The 14,996-nt window shown below is 32.9% G+C and overlaps 2 protein-coding genes across 2 annotated transcripts; both read right to left on the bottom strand.

Moving 5' to 3' along the window:
* Window positions 1-1,991: 1,991 nt before the first annotated feature.
* On the bottom strand, window positions 1,992-5,746 carry LOC129871426 (zinc finger AN1 and C2H2 domain-containing stress-associated protein 13-like). The gene is made up of 2 exons (XM_055946335.1): window positions 5,156-5,746; window positions 1,992-2,991 (listed from the first exon to the last, which is right to left on the bottom strand). Exons 1-2 carry the CDS (start codon window positions 5,252-5,254, stop codon window positions 2,257-2,259), a joined length of 834 nt encoding a protein of 277 aa, XP_055802310.1. The 5' UTR covers window positions 5,255-5,746; the 3' UTR covers window positions 1,992-2,256.
* A 1,043-nt stretch (window positions 5,747-6,789) lies between these two features.
* On the bottom strand, window positions 6,790-14,917 carry LOC129870440 (uncharacterized). Its single transcript, XM_055945235.1, has 10 exons — window positions 14,790-14,917; window positions 13,995-14,232; window positions 13,164-13,368; window positions 12,507-12,597; window positions 12,003-12,148; window positions 9,603-9,846; window positions 8,887-8,991; window positions 8,491-8,673; window positions 7,906-8,107; window positions 6,790-7,436 (listed from the first exon to the last, which is right to left on the bottom strand). The coding sequence occupies exons 2-10, from the start codon at window positions 14,224-14,226 to the stop codon at window positions 6,952-6,954; spliced, it is 1,893 nt and encodes a 630-aa protein (XP_055801210.1). The 5' UTR covers window positions 14,227-14,232; window positions 14,790-14,917; the 3' UTR covers window positions 6,790-6,951.
* Between the last annotated feature and the right edge of the window lie 79 nt (window positions 14,918-14,996).

The following is a 14,996-nucleotide window of genomic DNA, read 5'->3' as shown; positions in this document are numbered from 1 at the left end:
GTCAAAAATGAGGCTCGGAAATGAATTCATTGTTGTATGACTAATTAAGCGACAATTACTAGTGATTTTGGTTTCATGTAGGTGAGTTACAACCTGCAATTCCAATTGAGGACAATTTTTTGGGGTTAATTCACCCTTGTGAAATCGCGGTTATTATAGCACGTGAGTCGCCTAGAACATCATGATTCATCCTCACCTTCCTCCGACTTATCACCAATATCTTGTTTAGGATTTCAAACTCAATAATGGCACCTAAAAACAATGGTTGCGTTCGTTTGCGGGACTTAACCCAATACCTTATGACATAAGCTGACGGCAACCATGCTCTATTCTCATTGTTTGAACCTAAGATTTTTGGTTAAGGATGGAGGAGGTACTTACTGTATTCATAGTAAAACGTGATGTTTTTCTTGATGCACAGAGTTACTCGATATTTATGTTGATGGGATATAACAGATATTTGTGGAATTAATCGAGGTGTGTACAAGTTAACCACATTACATATACTACTTCTTTTACATTATTATTGTATCTTTTAACATGTTGTAGCTGGAAATCAAGTTATACTTATTTTTTAGGTAATCTGATAGTGAATTTATATATTATCATTGTATAGAATAAAAACTTTAATACAAAAATATACCTTAAGCTTAGCTACTTAGATCAGTTTGCAACTTATATACTTGAATTATGCAGGTTTTTATTACTCCTGAACTACAATTGTTTGCATTTATTACAAATTGAGCCAATTATCTTATTTTTTTAAAAAAAGAACAATTTATATTTACAACCATTCATTTAGTTCTCTTTGATCTAATCAGTAAATCTTGTTTAAGGTTTAAAAATGTAATTATAAAAAAATATTTTAAAAAAGTACTCATTATGCTCATTTGTTAGTTCATTGGCTCTTTCACTTTACAACTCTTATTTGACTTAATTAAGCAGCTATCATAATTATAAAAGATCTCAAGTGAATCATTTGTTAACTGAAAAAATTGATTTATATTTAATTTTGTCTTTTAAAGTTGCTTGCTTTTAGTTTGATATCTTAAAGTTGTTTTTGTGTAATCTATAGGTTACGGATTTGAGCTGTAGAAGCAGCCATAAACACCCGCGTTAGAGTATGTTGTCTTTTCTTTTGGGATGCGTCTCTTCCCGAAATTCTGGGTGACTGTGGAAAGTTTTGTACACCGTCTTGTCATTCTCAAGGTTTTGATGATTGGAAAAAATTCATAGAAATCTTAGAATATTCGAGCTTTCAATTATGTGCACATAATCTTAATCATAACTTGAATTAATTAGTTTGGTAAATCAACCTATGATAGAACTAACACTCATAAGCATGCTACTTTATTTACTTTCTTTTTACTTGAGTATTTGTAGAAACTATGTATTCACGTGAACTTAATAACTTTAATCCAGATCTCATATGTGTTATTTAGAACTCTACTAAATATCTATAAATATTTGATTGTGAACCAATTATTAACATATATATTAACTTGAGATTGTTATAAGACTATAAACTTCAAATTACTCTTTCCTCTAGATTTACGACGTTCAAATTCTGAATACGTCACTACTTCAAGGATTTTAATACTCCATTAATATTTTGCCAAATATTTTCTACAAAGGAAAAGGAAAAAAGGATCATCATTATAATAAGTACTAACAATAATTATGATAGTAGTAGGAACAGATAGATGATAATTGCTTATCATTAATCTAAATTAATAACTTGCCTTGTAAGAAAGAGCTGGATTAGCAAAAACATTTAAACAATGATGAGGGACAAGTTCTCCCCCCCACCCCTCCCCCCAACGTGTAACCCGATACTTGGAGAGTAGTATGTACGCAGACTTTAGCCCTAACTTGAGAAGGTAGAAAGGTTGTTACCGATAAACCCTTAACTCTATATAAGTTAATTTGGATGTGTAGTGAAACAGAAGATAATGAAAGACAACAATCCAACATAGAAACCAAAGGAACATCCATCCACTTCAGAGAAAAAACTCAGTCTCATGTTCACAAGAAAATTATATTGTTCAACTCATATTGATCATCAACCAACCTCAAATCATTTGTAATCTTGGAAGAATAAATAGACCTTTTTTTCTGAAACAGAATTTACAAGAAAAAAGTATTATGTACTTTTGCTTCTTAACGTTGAAAAAATTGGAAACAGCCTCCCTATCCCGCAAAGATAGGAGTAAGGTGTGTGTACATCCTACCGGTATGTTGTTGTTATTTGCTTCTTTACATAGAAGTTCCTTTATGTTCCCTTTCAACATGTTCCACAAGGGCAACAGGATCTCGAAAACCTTTACTACATCTCGGACAGACATCGACTGTCAAGTTCATAACACCATTCTTCTCGTGGACTTTCTGCACGTGGTCGATGAGAGCTCTGACGGTAGAAAATCTTACATGACATTGTGGGCATGGCTCTACTTGACTGCTGTTGTTAGTAACGTTGTGGTTGGTGGCGCGGCTGCTTTGCCCTGTCTGCTGTGTTTGATTAAATTCACTGTTGAACTTTTCCTTTACAGATGATACTGCCTTGAATAGGCTCGTGGTCCATCTTGAGGTCGACGTGTGGTGAGCTTTCTTTGACTCTTCTTTACTTCCATTCAGGAAGTTCATGAACTGGAAAGTAGTTTCTGGTTTCTTAGGTCCGGGGCAGCTGTGATCAGGTCCAAACCGGTGCTTCAAGCAATGATCGACAGTACAATCCCGACATTTGATTGTGTTGGAGAAAGTCAAGAGCTCTTTGCAGCGAGGCACAGGACATTTTTTTTTCTTTGTGGCTTTCTCATAGTTCGATGGATCACACTCAGTGTTCACATGCGATTCCCAAGTTATATTTGGGTCTTCATTAGGATTAAGGCGTACCCCTTTTGCACAGAGCGGGCAAATGACCACTGTGACATTATTCTTGTTAGCCGTTGGACACTGATGTCTAATATAGCTTCGATGATCTAAACAATACACCTGCAAAGAAATATTGAATGTTAACAAATTCAGCATCGGAGATTATTCCCAACTATGTTACGAATAAAGGAAATTGAGTACATCATACTGAATATCATCGACTTGCAGTTTGTTCCTAACAGATTTAAACATATGATATTCAACTGAAGCCACCACCATATAGACAGAGAAAGAGATATCTGGGATTAGAACCAGTACAATACATCTCAAAACCGAATCTGTTTTCAGATTCACGTCTTAAGAAGACAGCAATTCTTATTTCAACTATTAACAATCTAAAAAAGTAAGCAGAAGCGCAACCAGTATATACTAGTTGGAATATTGAAAATGAAAGAAAAAACCTTGATTCTTTCTATGCTTCATCGGTCTAGCCTGTGTAGCGCCAATACGGGCTATTCAAGTTTACATTTTTAAATCCAGACTTTGAATCAGACCAGATCAGGCAAGAGAATAACAGTAGTCCCTACAGAAGAAATCAAGGAAATCCTTTCCCTTCACAATTATAGACTTCAATCCACCTATAAGGAAGTTGTTGATTCAACTGAACCGACTTTCACCTAAAAGTAGAGAGAATAACTCCTGAAATCTCCATTCTGAAAGCCACATTACAATTTCGGGAACATTTAGCTTTAAAATTCAGAATAAACACAGAACAACAGAGGTAAAAGTTTAATCAACCATGTGAAGCACATCAACGACTGGTACTCCAAGATGCACATTACACGAGAATAATCGTGGAAATACTAAGACCAATAGTCCAATATTCAAGACTTCATCATCTCTTATTGTATCATACGAACAATATATTGCAAGCTTCTATATCTATATACAATAAATGATCTAATTTTTTTCCTTCCCTTTTATTGTAAATTTTTTGATGGTCCTTTAGCACTTTGCTACTTGAATCTCAACCTTATTGTTGGAGGTGGAGGGTGGTACACCTCCCTAATCACTGCTGTTCAAATATCAATATCTCATTACCTCATGAAAAAGATTGTTTATCTTCAACTGTTTCCATATCTGCCTAATGAATTGCTACATAATTCCACATCAACACGGCAGATTGTCACTGCACTTTGACTGATATGGAACTTAGATAGTATGGAAGGAGAAAAGGCATAAAATGCTCAAAATGAAACAAAATGTGTCATAGTTGGCTCCGAGGCTTCAACTCAACTATTCATGTTCTTGATTACTCAATCCTTCACGTTTTCTTCAATCCAATTTCTCCCACACAGAAAACCTTCAGAAAAAATCAAGATTATAATTTTGTTTTTCCTCCCAAACCCTGAACCCCCACTCCCACCATTACCAAAAAAACTACACCCAAAAAAGGTTCTTTTTTTCCTATGGGCCAAAAAGATTTAAACTTTGATATAAATCTAGCTAAATAAATCCTGCTTCATACACACACACACACACTTGAAAATGGTCCTTTTCCACTTTGCCAGTTGAATCTCAACCTAATGGTTTGAGGTGGAGAGTGTTAACTACTACACTATACCTACTTGTCACTATTGTTCAAATTTCAATGTCTGATCAAAAAGGGCAAAAGAGTAGCCCGATGTACTAAGCTCCCGCTATGCGTGGATCCAAGGAAGGACCGGACTACAAGGGTCTATTCTACAGCCTTACCAAATGCAAGAGACTGAAATTTCAATGTTTGATCACATCATGAAAAAAACATAATATGCTCAACATTAAACAAAATGTGGCATAGTTTGGCTCCTAGGCTTCAGCTCAACTTTGTCATGTTCTTGATTACTCAATCCTTCACATTTTCCTTCAACCTAATATCTCCAACAAAGCAAAATCCTCAGAATACACCTACCCCACCCTAGCCCCACTACAAACAAACAACTACACCATCTTTTTCCTATGGACCAAAAAGATTAAACCTTTGATATAACCCTAGATCAAAAACTCAAACACAAAAAATATCTTTTTCCCCTACCATCCCCACAACAACCAAACAACTAAATACCAAAAGAAAAAAAAGGTTACCTTTTTTCCTGTGGACCAAAAAGATTGAATCTTCATCACACCCCACATCAAAAAAACTCAAAAACAAGAAAGATTTCAACACAAAACTAACAAAAAGACAGTAAATCATGCATAAAATAAAAAAATGGCACAAATGGTAAAGAGAGAAAGAAAGGAGTACCTTGTGACAGCAATCACAGGTAAAAGGCAAGAAATCAATCTGCCTACAATCCTCAACAGAACAATGCTTCCCAAGATTTGGGAATGCTGGCGTACCCATTGAATTTGCAAACAACAACAAGAACAAGAAAAAAGGGGAAAAAATTGAAATTGATGATTTGGGTATTTGGGAAATGGGGTTTCTTTGAAGATTCTTGAGGAGACAATAGGATAGACAACGCTGGAATTGGAGAAAGATTCAAACGTTGTCTGGCCTAAGTTGCCTGGCAAATGATGACTTTTCTACTCTTTTGAAGAGGAAGTGTCATGTTTATACTTTTGAAGGACCAAAATGTACTTAGTCAATACATTGAGGACCATTTTGATCATTTTCTTGTAAATTGCAATTGAAGAATAGTAAATCTTAGATACAGTTTCAAACACTAGAATGTATAATGTATTTATCACATAATGAGTTCGGTGTTCAGTAACCACATTGAAGCTAGACTAATTAAGATTCGTGTAGCGTAGGGCTCTATTCGGGGGAGGGAAGAAGCGCTCGCTATGAAGGATCTTTTCATAGTCATGACTCAAACGAAAGAGCTATGATTAAGAGAGAAACAATATCCACTGCACCACATCCTTTGATGGTATAATGGTATATAACTATAGTTTTAAATAATTACGAAATGTACCTATATTTTTTTTGAATTTTGTAGTAAATACACTATACACACATTTGTTGATACTATTCTTTCGCACGTTTTCAATTGATATGATATATACATACAATTTTTTTTTGTAAAATATTTAACAGTTACCATAATTTATTTAATAATACGAATAATTTTGAATATTTTATGTATGTTTTTAAATTCGGCTCAAATACCTTCACATAAAATAAGATTAAGAGAGAAGCATTAAACACCTAATATTTATTAGTCTATGTGGTTTACATGTTACAATAGCTGTCAATATGCTTCAGAGAGTTGCAAAAGGTACTAGCTTTTATTTCCTTTTACTTGAAGACTTAGTTTCTTTAATTAATCTATCAGTTGTTGGAGGATGGTTTGTCTGTTCTTTTGCTTCCTATTTGAGGTTCGATATCTATTTTAGGATTCGATTAATTTCAATTCGTGTTGGAAAATTTTATTTTAGGGGTAAAACATTTTCTATCAAAAGTGATTCCATTCTCAGAATTAGAACTCGAAATCTCTGATTAATAAGCATGTAGGATACTTTTACTACTAGAAATAGAGGTTTTTTCCACCTTGAATCAATAAATAAATTTATGCTATAAAATATAATTTTTCCACCGAATCAGCTCACTGAGAAAACGTAGGGTGGAAAACAGACATTTCCATTACTCCACTTGTCAAAGTGTGTAACATTGCCTCTGTTACATGTTTAATCTTTGCACTAAACTCAAATCATAAAGTGGTAACATATAGTTGTTGTATGTTTGAACCTCTTGTTGTGCATGTGTGAAAAAACAGTTCTTTCATTCAATAGTAGGCCTTGACAGGTTCTACGATATTTGACCTATATACGTATATACGTAGTATAATTTTTCGACGAAGAGTTTTCAACTGACTACTTTTCGGCCTCTGTAGCCCCACCTATTTGATTGTAAGAGATAAAAATGACAAAAACACATAACAAACCATTTCAATTATTCCACTTGTCAAAGTTTCTAACAACATTGCCTCTGTTACATGTTTAATCTTTGCACTAAACTCAAATCATAAATTGGTAACATATAGTTGTTGTATGTTTTGGACCTCTTGTTGTGTGTGTGTGTGTGGAAAAACAGTTCTTTTAGGCCTTGACAGGTTGTGTGGTAAGTCCAAATCCAAAAGGGAACAAAGGATCATAATGTGAATCACCAACATTCATAGGGAGTTGATCAACAGTCTTGAACCAAGTCCTTGCTAGTTTTCCAGTAAAACCATAATCACCAAACAGGACATCAGCTACACCTTGTCCTTCTGTTCCTGGTAGCCAAGCTGCTACAAGTGCATCCATTTGAGCTAGGTAGGGCTGGATCACGACCGGACGACCAGTGACAAGCACCACGACACATTTCACCGAGGCACAAACCGTGGTCATGATGTCTGGACCGGGCGCGGGGATTGTTAAGTTTAGGCTGTCACCAGAACCTTCCGCGTATGGAGTCTCTCCCACCACCACGATGGCATAGGAGAAGTTGTTGGACTTGACGAATTCGCTATCTGGATTTTCCTTATACACAACCTTTGTTTCTGGATCAACTGTGTTTTCTATGGCTGAGAGGATTGTTGTACCTGTCCAAAAAAAGATGCTAACTGATCAATGTACAATATTGTTGTACTCTTTTTGAGGTAGGTTTGTCAAAGGGCATGTCCAGTTAAATCAATAAACGGATCATGACTCAACAAAATCCATCGGAAGATTGTTAAAAAATCAAGATAAGTTGAGTTAAGGTGGATCAAGTAATGGATTATAACTCAACTCATCCAAACTTTAGTTAGGTCCAATTAAACGAATTATACGTTTTACGAGTCAAAATAGATGCCCTTAGAAATTAGGTTAAACAATAGGCCATAGCCTGACTCGTCCAACTCAAATTCGGACATATAAGTTGAGGGTTATGTTGCTTAGACTTCTCAGAAAATGTTGTTGCGCCTGTGTTAGATCCTTAAAAATATGCACGTCTTTTGGAAGATTAGACATGCACATATCGACATTCTGGAAGAGTCTTGGTGATATAGGTTGAGGGGATAAGAAATGTACCAATTGTTGTGTTTCCACTAAGTCCTTGCCATGTAATGGTCCATCCACCACATTGATAGCCCATATTGCTAGCATGGGCTCCTGCAACTAATATATTTGTTGCCTTCTTAGGAAGTGGCAAAACTGGTTCATCTGCATTTGCACCATTTTTTAACAAAACAAGTGACCTTCTCACTGCTTCTCTTGCCAATTCTCTATGCTCCTGCAAAATTGCAACACAACAGAGACGAATTCAAGATTTTATTTTTTGTGATTTCATAACTTGTTATATCATCTAGGGAAAGCGATCAAATTTGCTCCTGTACTATCCGAAGTTGAGCATCTTTGCGCTTCATTTGTCTTTTTGGTCTAATTTTACCCCTACCGTTACAAAAAAGTCTTGTTTTTTCCCTCGACCCCTAAAGGAGTTCCAATGTAAGGACATGCGGCATACATCATCTTATGTTGGAGCTCCGTTAATGGCAATGAAAAATACGACACAATTGGTAACGACAAGAGTATGAATGGACCAAACATGTTAAGGAAGGAAAAATCGAACAATTTAAAACATTTTCCTTATCATTTATCGCTGCACATTGAACTTACCGGGCTTCCAAGATATTTTGTCAAACTATAATCAGCAAGAGGGTTCTCAAAAAGTCCCATTTGGAACTTCACCCTGAGAATTCTCTTGACTGCATCGTCGATTCGAGTCATTTGAACAAAGTTGTTGTTCACTAAATATGTTAAACCATCAATGAATTCTGTACAGTTATAAGGCAGCATAACCTGCAATAAACAACAAGGAAAAGAGCAAGAATGAGATCTTTATAGGTCATGTAAAATTGAGTCGAAACTCGTTCTTAATGTTTTCAAATCGTGTGATAGTATGAGGCAGATTCAAAATTTAAACAGCTATTACATATATGGTTGATTCGCGTACAATGTGCACGAATTACTAAATGGCTATATATTTTGATATAAATTTGATTAGTGACTAACCATGTCAATGCCAGCATTGACACCTTCAAGAATGGAATATGTATAATTTGTATGCCAAGGATAAGTAAGTTTGTCAATTCCTGCCCAATCTGAAATAACAAACCCCTGAAACAAATTCCACAAAAAATTCACAATGTTAGTTTAAAATCCCCATCTCGTTGCATCTTATGTTGCTCGAATCCTTCAAAAATGTTGTCACAATCATCCCGAACTTCTAAAATAATTGCATTTTTTGGAGAACCCGAACAACATTCATAATGTTAATTTGAAATCCCATCTACTTGCATCCTATGTTGCTCGAGTCGTACAAAACTGTCGTCGCACTTATGTTGGATCCTCCAATTTTTTTTGAAGAATTAGACATGGTTGTGACAATACTTTTGGAGATTCCACGAGCAATATAGGTTGCATCTATTGAACACTACAATGGTTCTTGGATCCTCCATCAACGTTTCCACACCATGTTAGATCCTTCAAAAAGATCTTCCAAAACATCCCTATCGGATCCTCCAAAATAGTGCGACAACATTTTTGGAGGGTCTGAGAAACATAGATTGCATCTATTGAACACTACAATGTTGTTGTATCCGTATCAAAGACTCTAAAAATAAATGTATTTTTGAAAATCTGACATGAATACAACAACATTTTTGAACGGTCCGAACAACATACATGTAGTTAAATTCACAAAGAGAAGAGAAAAATTAGGAATTTACTCTGAATCTAAGTGTGCCTTTAAGAAAACCAGTAACCAATTCTTTATTTCCATGCATTCTGAGCCCATTCCAACTTGAATAGGAAACCATAACAGTAGAAACACCTTTGATGATTGAATTATAGTAACCTGCCATATGTATACTAAGCAAACCATGTCTATCAATAATTGTATTGTTTTCATTGATTCCTTTTACTGTCCCACCATCTCCCACATAATGCTTAGCACAAGCAGCTACCTTTTGCCTGAACAAAAAAAACAGCAGCGACGAAGTCAGAAATTTCATTAAACATGTTTAAGGTTTAGTAACAACAACAACATACGCGTTTGAGGTTTAGTATAAGTGTATAAAACATATTGATGTTCAATTGACTGTCTTTCACTCTATAATACATAAATGCTACATTAGGCCTCAACTTGTTTTGAAGTTTCAATTATACACTTAAATTTTAAAGATGATCAGAAGCGAGTTTAGAATTTAGACTTGATGGATTCAATCTCTAAGGTTTTTAATCTTAACGACTTTTGAACTCGTTGTACATCTTAGGAAGTGCCTGACACATGCCACTCACAATGCAACATGTGTCGTAACGACGGAAACATACACGTAAAAAACACCATGGGCACATTAAACCCACATTCTACAACAATAATAACATATGCAATGTACCATATTCTACAATAACAATAACATATACAATGTAAGCACTTGTACGCGAACGACACCCACATTTTATATTTAAAAAATTGTTACCTTCCAACATTATATATAAATTTTAAAATGAAAAAATAATGTATTAGGTAGAAATCTTGTCTTTTTTTATATTGCACATCACCAAACTAAATTATGTGTGTCCTCCCCCACTTTCCCTTTTTTTGGTTGACTTCTAATAAGTGGAAAAAATGGTCCATGTAACTAAGTCCATGTCATGCTACAAAATCCCATAAAATAAAGATGCCTTTGTGTCATATTTCAAATGGACCAAAAAATTGATTTTTTGCACCAAATTTGTTTTCTTTTTCTTATTGGCTTTATTATCATAATCACATGCATCACAAAAATCCTATCCTATACCAAAATCACATGCCTAACTTTTAGAAATCAGTTATCCCATTTTTTTCCAACTTCTAAAAACAATCATGCACTCCCACAATATTTTTTTAAAAAAGAAAAGGCATTAAAAAAGTAGGAATAGCAACCAAACAACTTCTGTAGTTAAACAATAAAAATCTATTTTACTGATATTCATTTTATTTAATGACAGATTAATAAATAATAAATTATCAAAAAATTATATTAGCTCTGAATTATTCAACAACATATAGATATCAAATTTCGTAGCTAATTTTTATTTATTTTTAATGATAAAGTTATTTTTAACTCGATCGATAATAATAAAGGAGGAGAGTTGGGTAGGTGGAAATCAGGGGCAGAGTTAGAGGATTCCCTTAGCATGAAAGTTACATTACATATAAAGTTGAACCTTTTAGTAAAAATTATGACTCGATACTAATTAATAATGAATTCCTGCAATTCTGATATTAAAAAACATATAATAATGAAAGTTAATATAGTAAATTTTAATATAAAAAATCTCCACCTCCTTTCCAGTATAGAAAAAGATATGACAAGAAATCCAATAATAAAGTCAAAAGAAAAGGCCTTTCTTTTTAATTAATCATTATTGTATGCATGTGAGTTTCAGAAAAAAAATCATTGAATTCAAAGGTAGTGGACTTTTATTAAAATCCATGTGAATTACGCCAAAATATCTTTATGATCAAATCTATATCATGATTTATAAAACTCAATGATTAAATAGTACAAACTAATGACCTATAAAGTGAATAATTAACTACTTTTCTATGTTTTAATTAAACAAATATTAGTAGACAGTACATGACCAAAAGTGAAAAATAGTTATTAATGTGTGTTTAATGACATTTAATTTCAGCATTAATTAAATACAAATAGATCAAGAAACATGTAGAATAGTCATTGGTGGTCTAACTTTAAAGAGATATTTGAACTAAAATTATTGAGTTCTACCGAATCCATTTCCTACATTCTAGCTCCACCTCTCACGACTAAAAATAATTACGTTTATGTGAGTGAATTTTCCTTTGGCCGATCGACTAAAAGTGCTAATATCCCTTAACTTAAATCCATACACTTACATAATAAGCTTTTTTTTATAAATGTTGAAGTTGAGTAGGAGAGGAGCTTGAAGAGTGAAGCGAGTCGCGCTAGCCTAACAATGTTTTTCAGTAGCAAACTACGATCTAACGACCTCATAAGCTAAGTTGAGGTGAAAACTTCAAAATTTTCAATGTTAATTAGGATTTTATTATATTGATAATGCATATAAATTAAATTTCGAAGGGAATAAAAAGAACTTACTTGTTAGCAACAAAAGGGACTCCTAATCTACCATTAGAAGGAACATCTCCTTGTAATCCAGGTACCATTTCACTCATTGACCTAACAATTTTTGGATCTTCACTATAACTCTCATAACATCTGCCCCATCTTGGATCTCTGCAGACCTAGATCAAGAATTTTAAATTAACATAATATAAAATAAAATAAAATATATATATACGTTGACGACATAAAGATTTTTTGAATATGTGTCGAATATTTCAAAACCTATGAAGTTTTTTGAGGAACTTATACAAATTCAACAATATTTTGGAGAGTTCGAGTTACTTATCATTTTTACCAAGTTACTGGTTAATGTTTACTAAACATATATACTTATGACTACTTTATATATAAGTGACTTGATTGTGTAAATATTTATCTACAAAGTTAATTTATATTTTTTTAAAGAAAAAAAAATTCAAGCAAAAATTATTTTTTTATTTTTTATTTGATGTTTGATATCCCATCGAAAAATCTTACTGCAAGACAAGGTGCAAAAACATAAGGGATTCCAGTTGCTCTAGCTTCTAGTGCTGTTGCAGCTCCAATCTTCTTGATCAGTTGAGGATCCCTAATAATTAACCAAAAAAAAAAAAGTACATCAAGATTTTTTTTTAAAAAAAACTCAACAAATGCAATATTAATTTTGCTTGACTGTATAATAACAAAATTTCATCCACGTGAGTTTGCTCGTATTGCCGATCTCAAATTCAAATAGAAAAAATAAATTTGGGTAGGTTGATAGTTATTGTAAAATTAATCAATTTATGACAAAAGTAAAAGAGCATTAGGATATATGAAATATTTCGCGTTCATTAAAAACTAAGTTACGATTTCGAGTTTATCTGTTATAGATAATAGAAAAGACAACTTATTGGATTCTAAATAAAATTTTTTTTATAAATATTAAGTCAATTTTTTTAACACAAATCAAGAGTCTAGACTAAAGCTATTAGTTTCTGTCGAACTCATAAACAGAACTGTAACTTCACATAGGGCTCGGAGAAGGATCACACCTAGCTAGTTAAGGGGTGTAATTAATGTAACAACCTATTCCGATACAAACATCAATAGTTTTATTCATGACTCAAACATATAACTTAATGATAATTTTTTTGTTGTTCTGAGACAATTTACCTGGTTACTCCAAGAGCAACATTGTGAGGGAATATTGTAGCTTTATAGGCATTGTTGTTGCCATGAACAGCATCAATTCCATAAATCATAGGTATCCCAAGTCTAGTTGATAATGAACCTTTTTGAAAACCATTTATCATATCAATCCAATCTTCTGCTGATGCTTCTTTTTTAGGCACACTTCCTCCACCACTCAACACACTCCCTGCTCGTGAAAAAGACGGATTCAGAATTTAGAATCAGTAGATTCCGTTACAAGTCATGTTTATCAATTATATTTGTTTTGTCGAAAATTTTTACTGTATATATAAGTGAATTCACATAGAAAAATATTGAAAAATAATCACTTTTGTGTACAATGACAAATTCAGAATTTAGAATTAGTAGATTCTGTAATAAGTCATATTTATCAAAGGGGTTAAACTATATATGTTTTGTTGAAAAATTATACTGTGTATACAAGTAAATTAAAATAGCAAAATATTACAAAATGGTTATTTCTATGTATATAGGGATGAATTCAGAATTTAGAATTAGTGTCTTTTGTTCTTTATGACCCGTGGCATCCTATTCAGAACTCATAAATTTTAAATTTTGAAACCAACTCTAATTTATAGAGGCGAATTCAAAATTTAGAATCAATAGACCCAACCAAACCCATGAATCATATTGTATATATAAATGAACTCACACAATAAAATATTAATAAACATACACTTTTGTCTGTTCATAGTGACGGATTCAGAATTTAGAATCAGCGGATCCCACCAGACCCGCTGTCACGTCTAAATAAAATCCGTCACTATGTTACTTTTTTAATATTTTTTTTACCTAGGTAGTACTTCTTCATAACCTCTGGAGTTGCAGCAGTACGATCAATTTGTATCATTTGTCCAATTTTTTCCTCCAAAGTCATTCTTCTCATCAAATCTTTGATTCTTCTGTTTAAGGGTTTGTTTGGATCTTTGTATGTAATGTACTCTTCTGCATTTACAGATAAGATCATCCAACAACATAAAACTAGAAAATTCCTCATTAACAACCCCATTTTTCTCCTCTGCATTTTTTCCTTCAAGAAAACAGAGCCATAATTAGAAAGAAAAAAAATTAAAGAATTAAAAAAAATCTAGTATTTTTGTATCATATGATTGAGTTTATGAGTTTTGAATTTTAGAAAATGACACTTTATTAGGATTTGAATCATAACAACAACAACATATTCAGTATAATTTCAGATGTGTGATATGACTTACGAGGAGGGTACAAATATGAATGCATTAGATAGGAATTAAATTTTTGAGTTTATGAGTTTTGAATTTTAGAAAAGACAGTCTATTTGGTTTTGAATAACAAAAAATAAATATTATGTGTAATCCTACTAGTAGAGGTATAAGCAGTATAGAATGCACGTAAATCTTACTTCTTATTGAAGAGAAATGTTATTTTCAATAAATCCTCGACTAAATCGAGACAAATTTCTTTTGTTTAAAAATTCAAAGCCTAAAAAAATATGAAAATTCAGAGAAAACCAAATAAATTTCTCCTTTTTTTCTTCTTTCTATTTCCAGCAAAAGAAATGCTAACATTAAAAATATAGAAGAAAATATATTGAATTTTGGAACTTACAGAAAAAAATGCAGACTCCAGAAGATATTTTTTTTTTCTTGTTGATTTTCTGAAGATAGATTTATTTAATTTTTTTGGTGGAGGAATTTATTTTTTTTGAACTGTTTAAAAGTAGAATGGAAGATTTATTATATATAGGGAGAGAAGCTATTGATAGCACACTACTTTATAGGAGTTATGCTGCTTTTTTTTTTCAACTTTTTCTTT

Source organism: Solanum dulcamara, chromosome 10 (genome assembly GCF_947179165.1).
Source record: "Solanum dulcamara chromosome 10, daSolDulc1.2, whole genome shotgun sequence".
NCBI classification, from domain to species: domain Eukaryota; kingdom Viridiplantae; phylum Streptophyta; class Magnoliopsida; order Solanales; family Solanaceae; genus Solanum; species Solanum dulcamara.
Note: the sequence above shows the minus strand (reverse complement) of the source record. Positions and strands in the feature narration are given on the sequence as shown.

Coding starts and splice junctions, on each gene's coding strand:
- LOC129870440 (XM_055945235.1), bottom strand. CDS start 14,226: ATGCAGAGGAGAAAAATGGGGTTGTTAATGAGGAATTTTCTAGTTTTA. Junction 13,369..13,994: donor TATGAAGAAGTACTACCTAG/GTAAAAAAAATA, acceptor TTTCACGAGCAG/GGAGTGTGTTGAGTGGTGGA. Junction 8,674..8,886: donor TCAATGCTGGCATTGACATG/GTTAGTCACTAA, acceptor TGTTTATTGCAG/GTTATGCTGCCTTATAACTG.
- LOC129871426 (XM_055946335.1), bottom strand. CDS start 5,254: ATGGGTACGCCAGCATTCCCAAATCTTGGGAAGCATTGTTCTGTTGAG. Junction 2,992..5,155: donor CCTGTGATTGCTGTCACAAG/GTACTCCTTTCT, acceptor ATTTCTTTGCAG/GTGTATTGTTTAGATCATCG.